Source organism: Ambystoma mexicanum, chromosome 4p (genome assembly GCF_040938575.1).
Source record: "Ambystoma mexicanum isolate Mex_15411 chromosome 4p, UKY_AmexF1_1, whole genome shotgun sequence".
NCBI classification, from domain to species: domain Eukaryota; kingdom Metazoa; phylum Chordata; class Amphibia; order Caudata; family Ambystomatidae; genus Ambystoma; species Ambystoma mexicanum.
The window spans coordinates 220697957-220724016 of NC_090927.1; the positions used below are offsets into that span (position 1 = coordinate 220697957).

Genomic DNA, 26060 nt, shown 5'->3' on the forward strand with positions numbered 1-26060 from the left:
GGAACTAGGTAGATTGGGTTTGGATGGCTTCTTTTATTGAAGAGCCTTCATTGGGGAATTGCTATGGCTGTGGGGCTGGTGCTGTCATCCGGGGTTTAACACCCTCTGTATTCAAGTGGCTTCTTGGACTTCTCCGGATGTCTTAGCCGGCCAATGTTCAACTTCTGTTATAAATCAGGAGGATCTGTTAATTCTGCAGCATGGGGTATGCATTCACATGCTGATGAATATTCCCTGTCGGGCCGGGAATCCGCAGTAAAAGAAAAAACAGTTTAACCTTTGCTTACAAACTGTATTTCTCCTCTAAACCAATCACTGTACTATGGGTCACATTTCCCCGGCCAATGACTGCTCTCTCCCTAAGCCCCTCCTCTGGCAGCCATCGTCAGATTTTTACTGCATGTTCAAGTGTTGGGAGTCTCGAGTTTTGCTCCGTGAGCTATTCTGCATTTTTTTCGCGAAAAGGTCCAATTTTTGGCAGTCGGAGCCCGACAAGCGGGACCTGTTAGTGAATTTCAGTGGCCCCACAAGGGCAAGGATTGTCGAGTTTTGTCGAAGTTTCCAGAAGGCCATCTGGCCTACTCTGCACCCCTGACCATGTCAGAAGAGAAGAACGAGGGAAGCTCCCTTTTCATGCTCTGCTCCAGATGTTGGAGAATGTGTTTTGTGGAAGACGAACCCGGTCAATTCCTCTACGGTCTCCATTCGGATCACAGTGAAGGAGATTGTGAAATCTACCTCGGGTTCTCTAAGGGAACAATGAAGGATCGCCACAGTAAAATGGTGGCGTGGCTCAGCGCCAAGGCCTCTGGCCCCAAAGCAGGGTCATGCTTCACCCAGAACCTGCCGGTCCAAGGAGCGGGCTTCCAAGTCCTTTGAGGGAGCTCCATCCATGGGGGCCCAAGACAAGCCTAAGCACTGCAAGTCTGTCTTCGTCGGGTTCGCCACTCAAGCGGGTCCCGCGATGGACAGGCCGCGATCAACCTCACCATCTCACCAGCCATCGATCCAGTTCCTCCTCAAAAAGAAAATAGCCCAACCCGGCTGAACTGCGGGAGAGGCCTGAGAAGCTGAGGGTGGAATAAAAGGCATCTGGCCTGCCCAAGAAGGCCCATCATCGATCGAGATACGAGATAGTGGCAGCTGCTCTCATGAAGGCCAAAGGGGCTGACTCGGTCAAGGTAGCCCCGACTGCGCCCAGGGTATGCCCACCCCGAGGTGGGAGGCCTCGTCGGGGGCGGTGAGAAGACACCGTAAAAGAGTATGCCATCGCTGAGCTGACACCTCCGGGTGCAAAAAGGTGTGTGGGGGACGAGAAGGACCTGGAGTCAACGCACACGGTCCATGAGGACGTGGGCGACGGTGGCAAAAAACCGCAATGACGGCACGGGGCCTAGTAGGCATACCACTCCAACTCCGCCAAGAGATCTATCGCTGGACATCTTTTCCACCCTACACACATTGGTTTTGACAATCCAGAAGAGGATGCCCCCGGCCCTGGTGGTGCCGAACCCAAGTGTGCCTGGATCAACCTTCGGGGGGAAAAAAGACAATGCCATCCAGCGCCTCCGCATCAGCCTCCACACATGCGCCGCTCCTCGTCATACCATCAGCCCTCCCGGTCCACAACCCAGGAGGCCTACAGAGGCTGTTCCAAGGCTTTTGGTGGAGGTGGTCAGCGCTGTCGTCACTTCCAAAGCGGAACGCAGGCTCCTAAGCAGGACTGAACCGCCCAGGATGTCGGGGGGACCCCCACCCATGCACCCTGCTGGAAGGCTGGCTGGGAGGATTTGTCAGCGAGTGGAAGGAGATCTCCACCGACAGATGGGTGCTGGACGCTCTCGCACACGGACATTAGTTTCAGCAAAAGTGGCAGGGGCGGCACATCGGCTCCAATCAGAGGTACAGCCATGCTAAGAAAGGGGCGATGGAGCTAGTTTCAAGATGCCTCAAGGGCTCCTGATTCTACTCCAGATACTTCTTGGTCAAAAAGACGACCGGGGGTGGAGGCCCAGTCTAGACCGGCAGCGTCTCAACAAGTAACTCAAGTCCCAAAAATTCAGAATGGTCACGTTGCAGCACGTGCTCAGCCAACTAGAGGAAGGAGACTTCTTGATGTCGCTGGATCTGGAGGACTTCTACTTTGACGTCCCCATACAGAGGAACCATTGGAAGTTCCTATGCTTTGTGGTGCAGGGAACACGCTACCAATTCAAGGCCTTCCCTTTCGCCCTAAAGTTGGCGCCCAGGGTGTTTACGAAGTGCTTGGCACCAGTGGCAGCCCATCTACGTCTACAAGGGATACAAGTGTATCCGTACCTCGACGACTGGCTCATCCGGGCAAAGTCAAGGGAAATAGTTGTCGAACACACAGGACAGTCCAGCTGCTGACAGATCTGGGGTTCTCCGTCAATTATCCATAGTCCTGCTTGACACCATCACAGGACGCACTGTTCCCGGGCGCCAGGCTCAACACGGTCTCCTGCCTAGCGTTGCCGTCGGAGGAGAGGTTAGCTGCCGTACTGGGGAAGGTGCAATGGCTTTTGTCACTGAATACCGCACAGTGCGGACCATCAAGTTGCTGTTCGGCATGATGTTGTCCTGTATCTACCTTATCTGGCTCTACAAGTTACGGATGCGACCTCTTCAAGAGTGGATGCCCAATGGATTCAAGTGTCCGGAAGCTTTGTAGACAAGATCCCTCTCGACAAGGAGTTCCGTCGGGTGGTAAGGTGGTGGGGCATATGCTCCAACATCGTCCAGGGCACAGGGCACAGGGTTTAAACCCCCTCCCCCCACTCCGTACCAGGAGACAGATGCTTTCCTAGAGGGCTGGGCAGCCCACACTGGACGTCTGCATGCCAGAGGTCTGTGGCTGCCGGAGAAGGATCTTTGTATCAATATCCTGGAGCTGCGGACAGTGTTCAGGGCCTTTAAGTCATTCCTTCCGTCCCTGAAGGGCAGAGTTGTGAGGATCTTCACAGACAACACCACCGCAATGTTCTACATCAAGAAGCAGGAGGGCACCTGATCCCAGCGCTCTCCAGAGAGGCACAGAACTTGTCACCTGGCAGGAGTCAGGAACACGTTCGATGACTCCCTCAGCAGAGAGTTGCGCTCCTGCCACCAGTGGGAACTTTGGCAGGATGAGGTGGACCGCATCTTCAAGTGGGACAGACCTTAGATCTATCTGTTTGCAACAGCCGCAAACTCCAAATAGCAGAAATTTGCCAGCTGGTTCCACCAGCCGAGTAGCATGGGGGATGCGTTCTTCCCGTGGGAAATCCTGTTCCTGTACGCGTTCCCACCCTTGCCTCTCCTGCTGCGAGTCATCAATCCGCTCAAACAGTGCAGATGCAGGATGATACTCGTTACCACGGCGTGGCCGAGACAGATTTGTTAACCGGACCTTCTCAGCCTGTCAGCGTCCCTTCCGGTCAAGCTGCCAGTGGTTGCGGATCTGCTAGATACAACCCAGGATCGCTGAATCTGAGGGCTTGGCTCCTGCAGCCCTAGAATTTGGAGGATAAGAGTTGCTGGTGGACTGCAGGGAGGTCCTTGCCAAGGCCAGAGCGTCATCGACTCTTGCTACGGGCATGAGTGGAAGCGTTTCGCTACATGGTGCCGGTCGCAGAAGATCAACCATCTACGGGTCACGGACACGCAGATTCGTCCATACTTGTTGTCCTTGGCCAAGGTGGAACTGGCGCATGCCTCCATTGTGCATCTGGCTGCCATCTCGCGCTACACCAGGTCTGTCTAGTCAAGGAGTTCCTCAAAGGATTGTTTCGATCTTTCCCACCGGTGAAGGCTCCTACTCCCCGGTGTGGGAACTCAACATGGTGCTGACGAGGCTCATGGGTGGGGCCCACTTCGAGTCTATGCATCGGGCCCCTCTCGTTCCTCTCATGGAAAACCTCTTTTCTCGTGGCCATCAACTTTGCCAGGAGGGTGGTTGAGATCCAGGCCGATCTTCTTTTCACGAGTCGAGGGTGGTGCTACGGATGCACCCTTCATTCATGCCAAAGGTTCTGTCGGACTTCCACCTCAACGAGCCTTTGTTGTTGCCTGTGTTCTTTCCAAAACCTTTGTCACCGGCTGAAAGGACTTTGCACTCGCTGGACGTTATTCATGCTCTGAAGTTCTACGTGGCACGCACAAAGAGTTTTCGGAAGACGTCTCAACTGTTTGTGAACTTTAGTCCTGTGAACCATGGGAAGGCCTTGTCCAAGGCTTCCATCTTAAAGTGGCTCTCCGGCTGCAACACACACTGTCATTGGTTGGCGACCCGACCACTGTCCGAGAGCCCATTCCACCAGAGCGATCGCTGCGACGACTGCGTTCCTGTCTGGTGGGCCCCTGCTGGACATCTGCAGGGTTGCTACGTGGAGGTCCACACAGACCTTTATGAGATTCTTCTGCGTCGACAGGGATTCCAGAGATGAGTCCAGGGTCGGCACAGCAGTGCTACGCAACCTGTTTGCTTGAAGGTGAGCATGTTCCGGAGGTAAGTGATTGCTTCTGTTGAGCCTTGCCACCTCCCATGGTTGTGTAATGTCGTACGGCTATGTGTTATTTATTCATGCGCATGCGAATCCATGCCAGACCCCATGCTGTAGAAGGAAAAAGTCACTGTAACTATTGTTCTCAATTATGAGTCTGGCATGGATTCATATGAGAACACTCCCTCCTACCCCTCTGCGGCTCTTCTTGGTCATACTGCCACTTTGCGTGCTTACCAAATCTGAAGATGGCTGCCAGAGGTGGGGCTTAGGGAGAGGGCAGTAATTGGCTGGAGGCAGTATGACAAAGAGTACAGTGATTGGTTTAGAAGAGAAATACAGTTTCGAAGGGATGGTCTCCTCCAACGTATTCCTCATTTTGTGATAATTCGTCATCGCCAGCTTCGCTGCTTCGGAATTCCAAACAGTGAAGCTGGCGATAACAAATTATCACAAGATGAGCAATACTTGGGAGGAACATCCAGTCGAAAGAACGTTACAGTTGGCAAGTAACTTGTTCATATGTGTGATGGTTTATTGTTTAACAGTGACTCTTGTGTAAATATAATCAATCTACAGGTTAATATACATTTAGTATGGTATGGTAATGTTTATTTGTAAAGCGCCTATTCACAAGGCAAGTGTTTGAAGGCGCTCAAGGAGGGAGGGAACAAGGGGGAAAAAATAAATAATTCAGAGCTTTGAGTTTCTGAACGATAACCAGTCTGCCCCGGCAGAATAAGTGCATATAGTACAATTAACAGTGTCGGTAACAACAAATGGGTCTGACAGCGATTCTGTAGTTTTTCCAAGAGCATAGAGGTGCCACTGTGCAGGAGGGAAGATGGTCTATCCTTTACTCCCTATCTTCAAGGCATGGTACGTTCAGATAGTGCAAGTGCACAGATGGTGGGGGAGAAGGACAAGTGCAAGGGGGGGAATTCCAGATGTGCCCAGTTGGTCAAACTGTGTAAGTGCTGAGAGATGCCATTCTCAATGGGTAATTGACCAAGTGCAGTAGTAATCAGGCAAGTGCAGGCTCTGAGTGCAAGTGTTTCGTTGATGTACTTTACTTATTGGGTTCAGTGTACTTACCTACAGCTCACATCCTCCTCTAAAGATAAGCCTGACTGCTCTGCCACACTACCAAGGCACTCAGTACAGACACCTACTAAGAGTTGGGTATCTACAAACCACTGGGATAGCATACTAAAGTCTGAAAACTCACCTAATGAGGATTCCAGCAGTGGGCCTGGGTGAACTGGATGAGGGGGCTCCCAATCACAGAAAACACCCTAAGATTTACAGAAATCATTAAGATGAAGAAATACCCCAGCCAATACAGTACCCTAATATGGAAGAAGAGTTGCAGCAAGAAGATTTCAGGATCTGCAGCCAAAAACCTGGTCGATGAATTACTTTATTATGAAGACTGAAGACAGGACACCGGAAGGTATTTTGCAGCAAGGATCGGGGGAAGTCTCCAGGCAAGAGTTTATTCGCGGCTGGATGCAGCTTTGTGATTTTGGCACCCTTTTCAGGAGCCAGAAGAAGACTGAATATTGCTGGTCGGATTCTCGTCACTTGCAAAGTCAACACTCTGAGGGGGCTTTTTGGACTAGATTCATGTCTCTGGAGGTCCTCTAGGATGCCACCAAAGTTTCAGCTCGATTCGGAAGACCATGCAACCCACGATTGCTCAAGGTCCCAGAGTATTAGGGTATGGCAGCCCCACAAAGTCGCCGCATAATGTGGGGGATGGCTCAAAATGCAGTTCCTCTTGAGTTTAGTGGATCTCACCAGGCTCTGGGTCAGGTCGTCCTTTTCGGGATCCCCAGATCGATATGAAGGAAGGGTAACAGCAGGCTCTGGTTACACAGCAGACGCCAAAGGCTCTCTGGTCGCTGGCAATCGCCACGGCCGTCATTTCTTAATCTTCCTCTTTGGTTTCAGCTTCACTGGTCGACTTCTCAGCAGCTTCCAGGTTCAGAGTTTTAATCAGGAACTACAGCACAACTTCTGCATTCTTTCCCTGAATTTTACAGCAAGGGGCAGTCTGGCTGTCCGATTGGGCCAGCCAGCCCCCCACTGGGAGTGTGTTCCTTTCAGCAAGGTGAAAGACAAAGGGCTGTAGGGTTTTGGACTCCTCCGTTGCTTCCTACCTTTCCAGACACTCTGGAGCCTGGCCAGGGAATCCACAGGATTCCCGCCGAAGACAAAATTGTCACGGAGGTCATTCCCGCCTAAAATGGCAGAGGAAGACCTCAAACAGCAAGCACACAAGAAATGGCGAAAAAAGGAGCCAACCATTTTCAGCAAAATGGTGGCCCTTCTGTGCATTAAAGAGTCTGAATTAACAGCCTGTGAGTAATGAAGACTAAACAGACATAAAAGTAGTTACACTGCTACCAGCCATTCAAGCAAACTTGCAATTGTAACAAAATGTTACCAAGTAAGCAAGAAAGGGGCTACATTGTATCCCCCCAGCACTCTACATAAGGTGGCGTGTGCTGTCTCACTATATCAAAATGTAGAGGGGGGGGGGGATGAAAAATCCCCCCTTTACTACTTGGGAACTGTAGTTCACCCAAGTACATGAAAGATAATTTAACAGGGGAGCCCATAGGGGCAACCCAGCCTGGCTAAGCCCAAAAGCTGTACGAAAATATAACTTCAACCATACACTATGGAGAGACATAAAAAGTTCACACATAAAAAGAGTAAAATACCAGGTGATGGGGGGGAGGGAGGGAGGGAGTAAGGGAGGGATAAGGTAAAATGGTTACCTAGTCAAAGCAAAATGTTCTGGGATTGACACAGGTCAGGAAGATTATCATAGATATGAAAACCTTACCTACCACGGACGAATCTGAAAAAGAGATACTCTACACATGAGCTAAGACGGTAGTTAAAAACTCATCAATGAGAATGGAGGAATTGGATTTCTTTGTATAGTGTTTAACTAATCGTTTGTGATAAAATTTCTGATGCTTGTGAATCTGCTTAGAATCACTTGCTGCGCATATAGTCTGACATCTTGTGGAAATACGCAGAGTATTGCATCTTTCTTTCGAATATCGAAAGGGGAGGTCGACATGGGCGTGACTGTAACACTATCCCTACCGTGACGTGTAGTGTATCCAAAATCCCTTGCGCATCTATTTCCCTCAGATTGTTTTTTTTCCGCCAACCTAGTTGGTCGCCTATGCGGAGCTTGCAAGAGTTAATATTGCTTACTTTGTCCCCACAACCTATGGTCGTCTAGTCTCCTGACTATTCTTCTCGACGACTGCTTCGTGGGTTTCCTGTCGCCTTAGACATCTTCAACTGCTCGGCGACTGTTGACCGTGTGACCTTGGCCCTCCTGCCAGGGCCTTACAGTAAGGAGAGTGGGGCCCCTGGGTTTATATTTTTATAAGAATGGATTTCCTTTTCCCCTCTCTTTCTCTTATCGGTCTGGCTGCCGTTACCCTCTGCTATGGAGAGGACACCATTTAAATTTTGCCCGTTGTGTAACAGGAAGTTTCCTTGGAAGGACATCCATCGCTGTTGCAATCCGTGTCTTCCTCAAGAGCACAAGCGCGCGCTCGTGCAAGTCCTACAAGCCCTTAGGACCGAAAACAATGAAGGCCAGGCAGACTAAATGGTGGGCGGCCTTTGCAATGCAGGCTGAAAGCCATTCCCTCGTCAGTGTGGTCACTTTGGACAACGAGGAATCCATCTGCAACCATGGCTCCGAATTGGAGGCCATCAACCTTTGGGCAGAGCCTTCGGGCTCCCAAATGCCTGGTCCCGGCCTGACAGGCCACCGGGTCCCACGCACCACAAATACCAAAGCACACAACCCCTAAGGCCTCTGCAACAGAATGGTCGAAGCGCTCCATGCCAAAAGGACTGTCAAACTTCGCCGCCCTCCACACAACCACCTCTGCAGCATGCAACTGGGCTTTCCTCTGGTAAGGGCATTCATCATAACAAATATACAACCATCGACACACCGTCCAAGGGCGCTCAAGTACCTAAGGCTTTGGAGTGAGTTGTCAACCGTGACTGCACCATCAGGCACGTCAAGTCCTTCAATTCAGCTGCCGAAAATCCCTGAGCCCTGCGACTATCATCTTGGCAGCTACAGAGCACATGGTCACCCCCTCTCATCGAGAGTAGTATTCCCTCTCATCGAGAGTAGTATTCTGAAGCCGCCCAGCCTCTCTCAAAGGCCTTATTGGGAAATTCTCCCCCTTCTGGGCAACCTTTTCCACCTCCAGACCCTTCTGCATCTTCCCTATGGACTAGGGAGAGATTTGAACAATATATGGACAAAATGGCCCAATTTATTGACTTTTCTGGCAGATACATTACTCCCAAGAGACCCAGGGAAGAGGACCTTCTGTCCTGTTCCTTATAAACTGCGAAAATTCCCTTTCTCTGCACAGGAACACCAAGAAGATATCTTGGATGTTCCAGAGGACCCACCACAGGAGCATAACTAGATAATCCCTTTGCACAGGACATAGCTGATCAAGACCCCGATTGGGATCAAGATTAGTCGAGGGATCAGGGCCCTTGGCTATCACCAACACATACCGCAGATCAAGACATCATTTGTTTAGATCCTCCCCTTCTTCACCCCCTATAGAGGGATTTGTCACCAGTGGATGACCAAATGTTGTTCAATTTTAAAAAGAGCACCCGATAATTTCCAGATGGTTACACATGAGGCAGCTCCAGATTCTGACATTTGTTGAGGATATCCTCAAGGAGAAGCCTCCCAACTAGTCAAGCCATCCTCCTTCTCAACTCTATAAAGAGACGCCTAGCCTCTGCCTTGTTGTTGCCATCTCAACTCCCGAGTGGAAAAATGATGTCGCCCATCACCTTCCAACCCACTATACATACAGGGTCATGCTACACAGGACTGCCTGGTGGTTCCTACTACTTGAAAAATGATGGGGGTACCACTGTCCACAGCGGAAGCCCCGCCAGATAAAGATTGTAAGAAACGTTATGATCTGGGTAAGCGAGTTACTGCCTCTGCGGTCTACTCTACTAGGATCGCAAACAATACTACTCTCCTGGCAAGCTACAGCGGTTTCATGTCTTAAAATGGCAGCAAAAATGGCTGGGTATACCAAATATCGTGGCAAACATGCTGTAGTTTTGCCGCCACAAACATGTAAAGGATGCGGGGGACACCGCCCGTAACCCTCAGACCCATTCTACAATTTAAGGGAATTGGGGGACACACCCACAACCCCTGCTCCCCTTAAATGGTATAATGGGGTACCCCTTTACCGGGTCAAACCACTGCATTCTTGCAGTGATTTTATTACCTGATACCACTACAGCGATGTCCAATGGGGCCTAGTCCAAGATGGCCTTCAAGAGATCCCAGAGCCAACCCGATCGCACCTCCTGGCGGTCGTGGCAGAGGGCAGACTGGTTACTCGCAACATATTAAAGAACACTCTGCTGAGACTGCTGGACGCACCCTAGCCCAGGGGACATACCTGGTTGAAGAACTCCGGCTTTAAACCCTAAACCCAGGCCTCCCTTATCAATAAATCCGTTTTTGGGAAAGCTGTTGAGGCCCTGGAGACTGCGCAAAAAGGGCACAAAACATTAAAGTTGCTCAGCCAGATCACAGCTAAGCCCTTCCACCAGCGTGGGGGCTCTAACTCCTGCCGCTTTTGTGGACAATGTTTCTCCCGCTCTCCCCATGGACAATATGGGCAATATGGCTCAGGGAGCACCGACCAAGGCTCTTCTAAAAACCAATATCAACAGAGGTCCTCGTAGAGGCAAAAACTCTACTCCAAGAGGCTCTCCAGCCTCCACCTCAAAGTGACTCACCGGTTCAGGTCCCCTCCCACACTTCCCCGGTCGGGGGTCGCTTGTCATCATTCATTCACGCCTGGGAGGGGATCACATCAGACAAGTGGATGTTAAAGACCGTCACCCACGGCTACTGCATAGAGTTTCACCAACCACCTTGATGCCACCCACGAATAGCAGACGCCTGTCTCCACACCTGCGCATCCTGCTGGAAGAGGTTCAGGTCCTTCTCCAGCATTGGATCGTTCATAGATTCACATGCTTAGAATATTCCCCGTTGTCAAGACTGGGACCCCTCGGGACACATACATAGCCTTTTCCTATAGGAAAACTTCCGACACTTTTGTGTCCTATCTACGTCCTTTTGGGGCCCGCATACGCATGCCCCGTAGGACGTCGCTGAATAAAAGCCCCGCCCCCGCGGCTCCCTTCAGATTTCAACCGTCTCCAAAGTAGTGGGATCTCCTCGTGTCATCTTACTATTTTGTACAAGGTTGTGTACTTGAAGTTGGAGTTAGGTGAATTTGTTCCTTCATGTCGGGAAAGCCGCTGTTCCGTCCGTGCGCGACGTGCGGCTTGAAAAAAGTTTACGAGGGGGATGGACATATGGATTGTATATACTGTCTCCACCCTCATCATTCGGCTGATAACTGTGACATATGCAAAGGGTTTTCTCAAAAGTCTCTCAAAGACCGAAGTCGGCGGCTGGTGGCATGGTTGAATGATGGAGCGGGGGCATACCCCCCTTCGGAGGTAGGCTCCACACAATCTGCAAAAACATCACACCGCGCTGTATCGTCGGAACCACCGGCGAAGAAATCTCGACCAGCGGAGAAAGTCATCTCGGTCATTCAGCTAAAGAATGTTCAACGAGGAAATCGTCATCTTCGTCAAAAAAGCATGACAAGGAAAGGCCGAAATCCTCCTCGGGCGATCACCATAGATCGACCACGAGTCGGGTAAAAGCAGGCCAAGTGCAGAAAAGGCGGGACCGCCTAAACCACCTGCTAAGCCACCGTCGGCGGTCCAGTCATCTGCCTCCTCCCTACCACTGACGCACGTGGTATCTACCGTCCCATCGACAACGACCGCGACGGTGGCCTCGTCGACGGAGGTTCTACAGGAAGCCTGGAGGCCTGAAGTTTTCGATCCGATCCCTCCGGATACTTTACTGCAGGAACAGGCAGCGTTGCTGTCCTCGGGAGAGGACGGAAGCGGGGGAATAGCTGGCCCGGCAGACCTCGGGCTAGGAGTGGTTGACAAGTCGTCGACGAGGGGATCCGGAGTTCCGGTGTCTACCCCTCTTCTCAATCCTCAATCTATCTTGTCGTTGGAGGTTCTGTCCACGCTTCAGTCTTCATTAAAGTCATTGGACCAGAGGCTACCTCAGGTAAACCTGCCACAGTCACCCGTCGACGAGCCGGGCCCGTCCCGTCCACCGACTCACTTACGCACGCCAGTCTCAGCACCACCGGCACCCCAAGAGGAAGGTGAGCTGCCAGATTCGGAGTCTGACAGAGGAGCCATGTCGGATATCTCCTCATTCCCCTCCAGGGATCCAGCCTGGGACTCAGAGGTGGAATTAGAAACCCCAAGGAGCCCGGCTCAGCCGTCCCACCCGGATGATATTGCATCATTCCATTCTATGATGGAGAGGGCCTGTAAGGAATTCGGTTTGTCCCAGGAGGAACAGAAAAGGGACTGTTTTCTTTTCGACCACATGGGTAAGAGAAGGAGGTCAGTGTTCTCAATACCCATCCTAGATCATGTGTGGAAGGAGGGTTTGCAGACAATGCGTCACCCCTTTTCGGAACCGGCGGTAAAAGGTCGCCTTGAGAACAAATTTAAGGCTCCAGAGTCTACCCCCAAGTGCTTATCCTCCCAACCAACGCCTGAATCGGTGGTGTCGGCGGCAGCAGCAGCGAGGAAAGCTAAGGCCCAGCACAAGTGCACGACTCCGCCTGAAAACGAGGCAAGACGTCAGGATGCCTTCGGCAAAAAAGTGCTATCTGTGGGAGCAACTACAGTGAAGGTTGCAAACTCTCTGGCTATTGTAGCCAGATACGACAGAGAAATGTGGCACAGGCTGGCTCCGTTGCTGGATCATCTTCCGGAAGAGCATAGGAAGGCGGCGATGTTACTCGTCAGAGAGGGTGAGGAAGCCTCCAATCACGCAATAAACATCGCGGTGGACCTCGCTGAATCGGGCTTCAAGCAAGTCAATAATGGGGTCGTGTTACGACGACAGTCATGGCTTAAGTGTTACCTACTTCAGACCGAAGGTACAATACAAAGTATTAGATATGCCCTTTGAGGGAGACCACCTATTCGGAGAGAAAGTAGATGACGCCCTGAAGGGGATGAAAGAGGACTCTTACACGGCACGTTCATTGGGTGCCCTCCAGAGTGGCCGAAGCTACAAGTCTTTTCGTCCCTTTAGAGGGGCTTCAGGTAATTCTAGATTCTCTGCGTCAGGAGACAGATCCTTCAGTAGGTCGGCATACCCCTCCCAGGGATACAGGCATGCTTCTCAAGCAGCAAACCAACGCCGGAACTTCCAGACCTCCAGGAAGGGACCATACTATCAGTCGTCGTCGAGAGAGAAGCAAAACAAAGATGAGCAATGACGAGCAACACACCGTTCTGGGAGTAAGAGTATCAGCCTATGTCGACGAATGGGAACGAATAACGACAGATCAATGGGTGCTGGACACAATAAGGAACGGACATTCTCTACAATTCAAGCGCAGCCCTCCGCACATTCCACCTGCGTTCGTCGCTCAATCCCATCTGAGGGTACTGCAACAGGAGGTAACACTCATTTTAGCAAAAGGTGCGATAGAATTAGTTCCAGCATCACAGAAAGGTCAAGGGGTTTACTCAAGATACTTTGTCGTGAAAAAGCCAAACGGAAAATGGCGTCCCATTCTAGACTTACGCGATCTCAACAAGTCCTTAAAGAGCCTAAAATTCAAAATGCTCACGCTCCAGGAAGTGATCCGAGCTGTTCAAGAAGGGGATTTTCTGGCGTCCCTGGATTTGCTGGACGCGTACTTCCATATTCCAATGTGTCGAAGCACAGGAAGTTCCGGAGGTTTGTGATAGGGCGGACTCACTACCACTTCACGGTTCTTCCATTTGGGCTCAAAACCTCCCCCAGAACGTTCACAAAATGCCTGGCCCCAGTAGCGGCCTCGCTAAGAAGGCAGGGCCACCATGTATACCCATATCTCGACGACTGGCTGGTAAGGAGATCCTCCCCAGCGTCGACCAACACAAGTTTGCAAGCCACCATGCAGCTTCTACAACAGCTGGGATTCGCCATAAACTTTGAAAAATCCTCGTTGATGCCATCGAGAACGTTGGTGTTCCTGGGGGCACAGTTCGAAACCCAGTCGGGGCTAGTGAAGCCTTCCCTCGACAGAATCTCAAAACTCAATCAACTGGCGGGTCGACTACGGCGAAACACCAAGCTTTCAGTGAGAAAATACATTTCGGTCCTAGGGGCCATGGCATCCTGCATCCATCTGGTGGCCAACTGTCGCCTATTCATGAGGCCAGTTCAGGAGTTCCTGGCGGACCGGTGGACACAGGCCCATGGATCGCGGTGACACAAGATAACCTTTGACGACGACAAACTGCTCCGGACTCTTCAGTGGTGGCAGAGTTTCCACAACCTGAACAGTGGTGTACCCCTACAGGAGCCGGAGTTCCAGCTAACCATAGTCACGGATGCGTCTCTAACCGGCTGGGGAGCTCACATGGGCACTCTTCAGACGCAAGGTCGTTGGTCTCAAACGGAGTCACTCCTACACATCAACGTGTTAGAGCTCGGAGCAGTGCGATGGGAGGCCCAGAAAGTGTGGCATTGGGCATAAAAGCACGAGATATCCATCCTGGCTCACCATCTCCCGGGAGTGAGGAACTCGCAGGCGGATTCCCTCAGCAGAAGGATGGCCCATATACACGAATGGGAAATGGACACAGTTCAACAGGTGAAAGTTTTCGAGAAATGGGGTCACCCCCCACTGGATGTCTTCGCAACGAAGGAAAACAAGAAATGCGAGCAATTCGCAAGCAGATGGCCTCAGGAGGGTTCCATGGGGGAGGTGTTCTCCTTCCCATGGACGGACAAGTTCCTTTACGCTTTTCCTCCATTCCCCCTCATACGGAGGACGGTGCAGTGGATACGCAGGTACAGTTGCCGGGTAATTCTAGTGGCACCGTACTGGCCGAGGCAACCGTGGTTTTCCGACCTGCTTCACTTGTCGCTGGAACAACCAATAGTGTTTCCGAGGATCCCGAACCTACTGTCCCAGGACAAAGGTACGGTGTGGCATCACGACCCTGACAGTCTCAACCTCACAGCCTGGCTCCTGACTTTTCGGATTTTGGTACCTTGGACATTTCGGAGGATTGCCAAAAAATTCTGCAAGCGTCTCGGGCCCCTTCTACCAACAAATCTTACACCTGTAAGTGGCGAAGGTTCTGTGAGTGGTGTCAAGGACAACAAGGACTACACCCGTTAAGGGTGACTCCAGAGCAAGTTCTGCCTTATCTGCTTCACTTGGCAGAGGGGGGGTTCATCTTTCACGTCGATAAAGGTGCACCTGGCGGCCATCTCTAGGTTCACGAGGAAGAGACAGTCGTCTCCTTTATTCAGCGACAGGTTAGTGAAACACTTCATGAGGGGTTTATTACGAACTTTTCCCCCAATAAAACGTTTTCCACCAACATGGAGTCTCAACGTGGTGCTGGCAGGCTTAATGAAACCACCCTTCGAGCCTATGGCCACCTCGGCCATGAAATTCGTATCGTGGAAGTTGGCGTTCTTAGTAGCTATCACGTCCGCTAGGAGAATCTTGGAACTGCAAGCGTTGGTCGTAGACCCTCCATACCTAAGATTCTTTAAAGACAAGGTGGTTCTGGCTACTAATCCTACTTTTGTTCCGAAAATTCCTACAGTCTATCACAAACACTCGTCCATTGTCCTCCCTACTTTTTTCGCGACCCCATCATCGGCAGCGGAAAAAGCTCTTCATACCTTGGACGTTAAGAGGGCCCTAAAATTTTACCTACATCGTACACAAGAACTCAGGTCTACTCGACAACTGTTCATCGCGTATGGTCCGTATTGCGTTTTGTCATTCCAAGGCCGGTAGGCTGCTGCAAGGGCATCCTAGAGCCCATTCTACAAGATCAACGTCCTCTTCAGCAGCATTATGGGCAAGAATTCCACTAACGGACATATGCCAGGCTGCAGCATGGTCGGTGCCCCACACGTTTACCCGCCATTACTGCCTTGCGAGGCAGCATGCGGACGAGGTGCAGATGGGAAGAGCAGTCCTGCGCCATCTGTTTCAATAAGGTAAGCTCTGCACTGTGGAGAGTTTTTTTTCTACCTGTTGGTGACCGTATGCTTTATGGAGGTACAGGTATATGGGTAAACTTATTTCTTGTGTACCTATGCATTATGCATTTTTTGTGGATGTATGTTGCATTGCATTCTCATCGCCGTCTTCCAGTTTACTGCTATACAATCTATTCTAAGCATGTGAATCCATGAAATCCAATGCTGGAGAAGGGAATAGTTTCTTACCTGTAACTCCATTTCTCCAGCATTGGTATCTTTCATGGATTCACATGCGCCCGCCAGCCTCCCCAGGATGCAATGTATATGCTTGATAGGTTTAACCCCTCCTACTTTGGAGGGGCTGAAATCTGAAGGGAGCCGCGGGGGCGGGGCTTTTATACCGCAACGTCCTACGGGGCATGCGTATGCGGGCCCCAAAAGGACGTAGATAGGACACAAAAGTGTCGGAAGCTTTCCTATAGGAAAAGGCTATATATGTGTACCGAGGGGTCCCAGTCTGACGATGGGGAATATTCTAAGCATGTGAATCCATGAAAGATACCAATGCTGGAGAAATGGAGTTACAGGTAAGAAACTATTCCCTTCTGGAAAAGGGCGCCATAGAAGTCGGCCCCATTCACCAGGTAAAAAAGGGTATTCATTCCTGTACCCCAAAAAGGATCTCACCATGCGCCCTGTGTTAGATCTGCGCCCAGCGAACTAGTATGTCAAACCTCAAAAATTCAGGATTACCACACTGCAGGAGGTAATTGCACTGCTGCAGCAGGGGGATTACATGGCCACATTGGACATGAAAGATGCATACTTTCATATTTCAATGTTGCCAGCGCACAGAGTACCTCAGGTTCATGATGGGGAATACCAACTATCAGTTCAAGTTCTCCTTCGGAATTGCCTCAGCACCACGGGTATTCACAAAGGTACTGGCGGTAGTAGTTGCTAATCTGCGGAGGCAGTCCAACCCAGTCTATCCTTACCTTGACGACTGGCTCATAATAGGGGATTTGCACGGAAAATGCCAAGCAAATACCCAGAAGATGGTAAACCTTCTCTTCGACCTGGGCTTCTCGATCGACGAGAAGAAGTCCAGCCTCGACCCCAATCAAGTCAACACAGTTTCTGGGGGCTCAAATTCAGACCAAAGAGGGCCTTGTCTTTCCCTCCAACGGGAGGGTCCAAAACCTGATGTTCCAGATCCCTCACTATGTAGCTAATGAACAGGTGACCGTATGCAAGGCTACGTGACTGTTGGGGATATGATGACTTCCTGCGTCTACCTAGTTCCTTGCACTCGTCTGTGCATGCGCCCCATGCAAGAGTGGCTCTTTAGCCAATGGTGTCAGGCCACCGGCCAGTGGGACGATCTAGTGGTTGTCTCGGCAGCCCTCGTTCAGTTTCTGCAGTGGTGGTCAAGGGAAAACATTTTGCAGGGGAAGACCTTCACCACCCCCGCAGTAGAAGCCACTCACCACAGACGCATCTCTGACGGGGTGGAGAGCTCCCCTCCTTCAACAGATGGCCCACAGGGTGTGGTCACCGGCAGTAGCATCCAACCACATCAACTTGTTGGAACTGCTAGCAGTGTTCAAGGCCTTGAAACCCTTCCAGACACTCCTCCAGGGGAAGACCGTTCCAGTCCTCACGGACAGTACTACAGCCATGTATTACTTAAACAAACAAGGGGGCACTCACTCTCTAGGGCTTTCCAAACTGTCCCAGAACATACGGAAGTGGGCTCTCAAACAAAAGTTCCTCCTTTCCAGGAGAACTCAGTCTTCTGGCGGATGTACTCAGCAGAGACTCCCCCCTACCCGTAGAGCACAAGTGGCAGCTACAAGAGGACATTATACTAGACGTCATTGCCAGAGACCGACTTGTTCGCCACTCTGGAAAACTCCCAATACCCAGATTACACCTCCAGGTACCCTCCGAACCACTCCAAGGGGAACAGTCTTTGGATAACATGGTTTGGGAAATCTGTCTATGCTTTCCCCCCCCCCCCCCCCCCCCGATTTCCCCTGCTCGACAGAATAGTGCATAAGATGCAACAAGAACCAGTCAGGATGATTCTGGTGGGCCCGCCAGCCTTGGGTCTCCCATCTCATGGCAGTGTCAGTCTCCCCTCCAGGAAGCTGCCGTACCCGTACAACATGCTGTCTCAAGACCAGGGGAGGTGGGGAGGGGCGCTACATCCTTGCCCGCAGACTCTCAATTTAGCAGCCTGGCTCCTGTGGTCCTAGAGTTCGGCCACCTCCACCTCCCTATAAGATGCATGGCCGTACTCAAGAGAAGCTTGGAAACCCAACACCAGGCATTGCTACTCCAGCATATGGAAGCACTTTATTATCTGGAGTAATGACAAGGGCGTAAATCCTATTGAATGCTCATCTAAAGATATCGTCCTGTACCTGTTAGATTCAGGGCTGGTTTTCAGTTCTCTTAAGGTCCACTTGGCTGCACTTTCGGCTTACACCACGTCCCAGAGCAAGGTTTCATGGTGGAAAATCCCTGTAATTAAAGCCTTTATGGAAGGTGTAAAGAGACTTCACCCCCCAATTTCCAACCCAGCTCCCGGTGGGACCTGAATGTTGTTCTTACCAGACTAATGGGGCCTCCCTTTGAACCAATGCACAAGGCTAGCCTTAAAGCACTGACCTTCAAGATCGCCTTGCTGGTGGAGATCACCTCGATAAGAAGAGTTGGTGAACTGCAGACCCATTTGTCATGATTCAGAAAGACAAGGTGGTTTTGCGCACACACCCTTGCTTTGTGCCAAAGTTCTATGTTGACCAGTCCATTGAACTACCCACCTTTTTCCAGAACCACACGAACGTGGCGGAAAAAAGCCTCCACATACTGGATGTAAGGAGTGCGGTTATCTACTATCTGGAAAAGACAAAGCCACTAAGGAACACAAACCAGTTCTTCGTTTCAGTGGCAGCCGGTAGCGAAGGAGACCCTGTCTCTAAATCAGCCAGCTCCAAGTGGATCGTAAACTGCATCACACTGTGGTACACTCTTGCCAAGAGAGAGCTACCCTTCACGCCTAGAGCACACACTACTCTGGGCACAGGAGCTACCATAGCATTCATTGCAAATGTTCCTCTTGATTCCGTTTGCAAAGCAGCAACCGGGAGTTCTGAACACACCTTTAAACAACACCACTTCCTAGATACACTATTTAGGTCTGATTCTCAGGTGGGACAAGCGGTGCTAAGACATCTTTGTTACTGTTCCTTCACGCATCCCATCACCATTTCTGGGTACTGCTCGCCAGTCTATGCACAGCATGTGATTCTAAGCAGATACACAAGCATCAGAAGACATGCATTACTTACTGTAATACCATTTCTGATGATTGTATCTGCTTAGATTCACGTGCGCCCATCCTTCCTCCTCTTGTGGAGTAGAAGGAACATAGACCTCTTACTCCTAATCTCTTATGTACTCTCTCACGCTGACTATAAGTCTCCCTCGCGGTAAAAAAACACAACTAGAGGGACCTCGACACGTGAGGAATTTTGGGTACACTCAGTCCTAAAGATAAGGTGTGTATCGGCCACTTTTACTCACTAAAAATGGGCAAATACCCCCAAAAAATTAAAATAGAGAGTAAAAATACTCGCAACAAAAACAGGAAAAAGACCTGTAGAATCTTGCACCCCTGCTTTCACCCTCACAGCTCCATGAATGTTAGAACCAGTAAGGCACATAGTACCACAGGAAGAAACTACTATTTTAACTGCCTGATTGGAAGAAAGAAACATGTATCATTTAATGTGCATGAATAACTAGGTGCAAATAAATAAATATTACAAAAACATTTCAATTTTTCAGTTAAAATATTTTACTCGCTTATAAAATGCTCTCCATTGGGAATTGGACTTACATTTTTACTCTCTAAAAAATCATGTTACTCACAACTTTAAAAAATATGGAGTAAAATACTTTTCCATTACTAATCTTATCTGGAGCACTGGGTACACTACACGTCACATTGGGGCTAGTGTTATTCACGCCCGTGTCGATGTCCCCTTTCGATCTTCTATAGAAAGATGCAATACTCTGCGATTTCCACTAGATGTTGGACTATATGCGCAGCATGTGAATCGAAGCAGATACAATCAGAAAAGCTATTACGGTGAGTAATGGGATTATTTTAACTGTTACAGAAATGTATATAATGTGTCAACTTGTGTGGTTCAGGGAGACTTGGGTTAGTTTGACTCTACGGGGTCATCTAGCCCCTCCCAGCTGTTTTGTACAATAAACTTGCGTTATGGACAAAATGTGCACTTGCTTCTTAAAAGGTGGGCCTACAGAACCTAAGATAATGAAAACCTGATATGTGCAGGACTCATGCTTCCTGTTGCCAACCGATCCCAAATACAATATTGTGACAGCTGTTGAGTGAGTAGGTGCAGTTCAGTGATAGTTAAAACGGTTGATCCCATGTTTTCCTGCCTTGCCTCTGCAGTCAACATGGCAATGTAGACACTTTTAACTTGGTAATGGGCCCACAAAGGTGACGGAATACACTTGGGCGAAATTATTATTCTCCTGGCCATCGTATAAAAATGGTTTGCCTTGAGCAATTGATGAAATCTATATGACCGCCATCCTAAATGCCACGAATGGCAGGTGAGATTGTTTTATGATTTGATGCCATAACAATCCAGTAATCAAAACCAAATCAAAAGGATTTCTTGGGGGCAAGGTGCTCATTTTAGGAACAAGACTATGCCTTGCAACATGGGTTTGATAACCGGTCCCGCACTTAGAAGCTGGGGGGAGTCCAATATGAAGCACAATATGAGCGATTAATTTCATTCATAATTCTATTCTTTGCAAATGGATCGTGTTTTGTGGCATGGCAAAAACCATATAGTGCGTATTTAGCGGCATTTAGCAGTCCTCTTCTTAAAATGCCAAGCAAAGTGCTTAAAGTTTTCAAAATGTATTTTATTTTTAGAATGACACTACTGATCTTTTAGAGAAATTTTTTTGTCTTCTAGTATTGCCACTATGTTGCTGGACTCGTAGGCATTGGACTTTCCCAGCTGTTCTCTGCTTCAGAGTTTGAAGACCCTATTGTTGGCCAGGACACACAGCTCTCAAATTCCATGGGTCTGTTCCTTCAAAAAACCAACATTATTCGGGATTATCTGGAGGATGAATTGGAGGGACGAGAGTTCTGGCCCAGAGAGGTAAGAAAAATATGTCCATGAGATAAGTCACAAGCAATGTGTTGGTGATGTCATACAGAGAGCATGAGAAGTGAATGTGTGCAACAGATAACCTGTATAAACTGTTGTTCTCCAAGCATTATCTTAGTGAACCTTCTTAATATACTTTTTTTTTCATAACTTCTTCCATTTAACTATTTGATTTTAATAGGTCTGCCTTTGGTGAAAACTGATAACATTACCTCCCGTTCTGGAAGGTGAAGGCACGTCCCTGCATACTCGCACCAGAAAAAAATACAGCCCGCTAGGGAAAAAGGCCCAATCTGAACCCCACAAGCTCTTTACATATAGGGCCTGCTCTATATGGGATGCCAGGCCATGGGTCCATCATCTGTTCACCTCAGTCTACGTGGGTGCTGCTGAGATAGTTAAGTTGGCCAAACAATGAATTGGCGACTAACACAAACAATGTTATTTTATCATTCTAACAAGCACTTGGCAGATACAGCGAAGGTCTTGGCGGGGGTGGACATAAGGGGGGGGTGTTGGTGTGTTTAGGGGAGGACCGGGGGGGCATAGCCGAGGTCCCAATAGCTCAGACGCTTCACTCGCTCCCAGACAGATCAGCAACTCCCAAGGTCCTCCACTTTAGTTTTAGGCTACAATTTTGATGCTACCCTGCACCTCTCTGCACAAATCACGTGACCGATTTATGAAGGCATGTGTAACGCTCACCTGATTCCCGTAGAGGCGCCGGTCTTGACTGGGCGTATACCGTATCTTCAAAGGTGATGTGTAACACACGGCTGGCTCTTTGGGCTGGATCTCTGTGCACTGTATGTCTGACTCGAAGGGTAAGATGTCTGCAGATAGAAAATATGGGATTAATGAACTGGGTTATTGAATGTCTCTCTCTTCTTCCCTTTCTCTTCTCCTGTAGAACCCCAAAGGTTAACGCTCTCACCTTAGGTAAGTGAACGCCGTGCTCTCCATCTGCCTCGCGGCAGGGTGCTGTGACCAGTTTCTTCACTGGATAAGGGGAGCAGGCCTCTTGACTTCAGAGGACTGCTGTCCGTCGTTTACTGCACAAACGGTAAGTTTCGAGTAATTCTAATGTCTTTAAAAGTCTTTAGTAATGATGTCTCTTGTTTTACAGGGTTCCGGCGATGGCGGATGACGGGCTGCAGTGAGTTGAAGATGGAGCCAGTGTGATGAATAGAAGCGCCTGGAAGCACGTAAGTAAGCGCTTGTTGCCTGCTTCACGATGCGCTCTGTCTTTTTATTTTGCAGGTACAAGTTCGGAGCGGCTGCAGGGTGCCGGAATACCCACTGGGTTAGATGTGGAAAGGAGTAATGGCACGTGAGTATTAAAGTTCCCCAATGTCTTTAAACGCACCTTGTTTTGTCTTTCAGATGCGGGATGCAGCGCCGAAGGCCTCCGGAGCATGCGAAGAGTTGGTAAGCTTTTGTCTTTCAGATGCCGGAATGCAGTGCGAAGACCTCCGGAGCGCACGAAGAGTAGGTAAGCCTTTGTCTTTCAGATGCCGGAATGCAGCGCGAGGCGTTGGTGACAGCCGATGGACCAGGTAAGTGAAGCGCTGTCACTGAAGACCGTAATGCTAACCTGTTCTTTCTTGTCTTTATAGGTGTTGCTGAAGACTGGATTCAGGATGTTAAGCCTTTTTCCTTAGGCCAGGATCAGCTGCAGAAGACACGATGAGCGTTCTGCTGCAGAGGATGCAGAATAACGCAAAGCAAGATTCATCCATCGGGTGTGGTTTAAATAGCCTCCTGTAGTGCTTAGGTGTCTCCTTCCACTGCCACGCCTAGGTAAGAAAAGAGTTCCTGCTTTCCAGAAGAGTTCCAGTGTTCTGAACCTAGGGAGTGGCTCCTGCCCCACCCAACAGGAAAAGTAGTTCCAAACAGAAGAGGATCAGAGGCTCAACTGGCAGGCAAGTAAGCAGCATGGTCTGCTGCAGGTAAGTCCACCCAAGCATTATGAGCCCGGCGCTTCCAGCGCTGGGACTGGGCATATTTATGAGCCTGGTGCCACTGGCGCCAGGACTGGGTCCAAAAGGTCCCAATTGGGACTGGTTGGCACTCAGAACCTGGGTTATGGATCTGCTTCCAAGGGAGTTGGGAAAACCCTGACCTTTTGGAAGCAGAGATCATGACAGCATGATAGCCTTGCTTTCTGGTCTTGGTGATCGATCGAGAGGTGTTGACGTGTGGTCTAGGTTTGGATGGTGCCATGGCATGTCGGGGTCATGGGATGAAAGCATGGCAAAGCTGTATTTCTCATGTGGGGATTGTTGGGGGTAGGAGGGCTTCGCTATCTGTCCCGTGGTATGGTAAGGCCAAGAGGCGCTCTGCTCACTTCTCATGATCTTGCAGGGCACATTCTTTCCCGGGTGCGAGAGCTTGTAACTTTCTTAGAACTATGGAGAATTTTGTGGTGAGACCTGGCCTGGGTGGGGGTGATGTTCGCGCTCATGCAAGGGGATCTAATACTAATACACAAACTGATGTTTGCCACGCTTGGGCCTACTTCTAAGATAGCTGCCACTTGCTGAGACGGCGTATGCACCCATAGCTACATATAGCTTGTAATGCATGCAGTAAGGTGATTGTGCACCCCCCTGCTCGCTGGATGTGCTCTCTGTGTGTGTTTCTCATTTGATATCGCCTAGGGGGGGTAGGATGAACCGCTCTCCTTCCCAACATTTCCCCCTTCGTTTATCCTAAAATAACTAACTCCCATGCAGTGATGTTGGCCTCTAAATTCCAATATATGTTCTCTATGCTCCCCGCACCCCTTCACACCCTCCCAAACCTTTCAGCTTCCAGGAATAGTGGTGACCCGTCTGTTGAAACCCATGTTCAACATACATTTTGCAAGCTGGCCCTAGACTGGGTATTTTCTTCTGGGGTACATGTCATGTAGATACAACCCCCATCCCCAGCTAAGTAGAACCAGTGCTCTGTGTAATTATCGGGGTCTGATGGGGGTGTAGGTACTGTGCCCTGGGGCTGTAAGGGGTGATAAAGCTCTACCATGCGGGGTTTGTTTGGGTCGTCTGTTTGGGTACTGCTCTCTGTAGTACCGCAAAGTGCTTTGGGTGCTACCCCAATAGAGACCATCATCATTGTGCTATTGTGCTATTGGGCACTGCTTTGGCACAACATCGGAGTCCCATCTGGCATGTGCAAAAAATGACTAAAATAACGACGGGCACAAGCATCTTCGCAATCGCCCCCAGCTAGGATGGAGCTCAAGAAAAAGTCAGATCAAACCAGTCTTTATTTTGTATGCCAGCTTCTTTTTTCATGCACACTCCCAGGTTGTGTACAGCTTTGACAATGTGCGACAAAGAGCCATTCTAAGCATTTCTGGGAGGGGCGAACGTGCAGCAAGAATTCCTGATTTTCTTGCACACGCTGCCTTCCATAGCAGTAAGCATATCCAGGACGTATCGATTCTGCATCATCACCAGCCTTGGAGCGCTGAGTTCATCCTTGATGACATTGAACCCTTGCTTAGTGTCGTTAGCCAATTCGATCGGTTGCAAGCTGACAATCTGCAGCCATTCAGCGTTGGCCACAGCTTGCACACCAGGTAGTAGCAATGAGGCAAAGAAAGTTTCCGCTTGCTAAAGAGTATTCACCTGGGATTTCCTCGAGTAAGTTTGAGAGTCTTTGGACAGATAGTTTGCTCTCCTCGCCCTCTGCAATTTTTCATTTTTCTTTACCAGGGAGGGTTTGTGGCAACAGGTTTTTCATTTCTTCTCCGGAATTGGAAAGGTGGTGGGGGTAAAAGACTCTGTTGCCCCCCCCTATAAATGTACTTCTGTGATTACATGTAGGGATGAGTGCAGAGTGTTGGCGAACAATAGCCCCTCTGTGATGTTGAGGTTCTAGTATATCTGTTGGCTACACACTCAGTTGTAATCCATCAGTGCTGCTGTGCATTCTTGAGATCAGGAATGAGCAGAGTCTTATTACAATGTTCGTTGAACCCTACAGGTATCGTACCAGCACTGTAAAGGAAAAGTTCATGTTTTTTCCCTGTGCACTTTCACTGGTTTCTCCATTGCTTCAATCCAGGTTGGTTTTGTGATGCGTTCAGTCCAGTATGTTGTTGCTTCTACCTGTGCCAATACCCCTTCTTCATAGCCTATTAGGCCCTATGCCATGCAGCTTATTGTTTCTTGCCATTTATGTGCATTTTAGTCCTTGCATCACCAAGTAGGGTCTTTTCAGGCATTGGTTGCTCTTTGGATTGTCGTTGCATTTTAGGCGATCTGGATCAACAATTTTCTAGCCTTACATTGTGCGCATGGAAAGTGCCTCTGAGCCCACATAGTGCAAGGTGTACTAGGCATTGTGCCTCTAAAATTGGTACTTCCGGTGGCACTAGGACCTTGGGTGGATCCGACGCATGCGTTATCAACGAACACACATAGCAACTGCAATTCTCTTTATTCCTCACCACCGCGTTCATGTACGTATACCAGCTATTATAAAGTTCAGAGTGATGAACATCTTCTATGGCGTCAAGACCAAGCCTGTGGTAGGAGTCACATTTCGCCTTTCGCGCATATCTCCTTGTACGAAAACAGTTAAAAAAAGAACCAAGAAAATAAGAAAGAGGGGAGTTCTTGCAGCCAATTCATGCGGAAAGGTCAGTGGCGAGTTGTCACCTCGAAAACATAGGTCGACTTCATCACTATCTTATTCGAGCCTCCACCTTCTGTTTCGCAGAACTAGCCATCCAGCCCCCCTTAAACATCTGAATAAACCCACTTCTAAGGCAAAATGTCTTGAAAATGTTTGTCGGTGCAATGATTAATGTGAAATCCTTTCCCCTTGTCTCTGTCCAAAAATGGCGAATTTTCAATTAATTCCCCCAAATGACATGCTCTGTGGCCTTAGTTGTCCATTCCAGTAATAGATGTGGCAGACTTTCCTTTTTCTCCGTGCAATATCTACAAAATGGGTCAGTGATTACTTTTTGGCTTCTAGCGAAGAGAACATCTTTAGCATGCAGGATGCTTGAAACCCAAGGAATACATTTAGTTATATTGGGTTCGGAAACTTTGTCACATATTTTTGAATTAAGTTCAGACACCTGTTATTTTTCGCCATGCTTCCTAATTTCAAAGCTAC

At 49.4% G+C, this 26060-nt stretch overlaps 1 protein-coding gene across 1 annotated transcript in view; it reads left to right on the plus strand.

Moving 5' to 3' along the window:
- Positions 1 to 26060, plus strand: part of FDFT1 (farnesyl-diphosphate farnesyltransferase 1) — a 258645-nt gene that overhangs the window by 158465 nt on the left and 74120 nt on the right. Inside the window, exon 5 of the mRNA XM_069605736.1 lies at positions 20724 to 20915. Coding sequence (XP_069461837.1) covers positions 20724 to 20915 — 192 coding nt within the window. The remainder of the gene's footprint in view (positions 1 to 20723; positions 20916 to 26060) is intronic.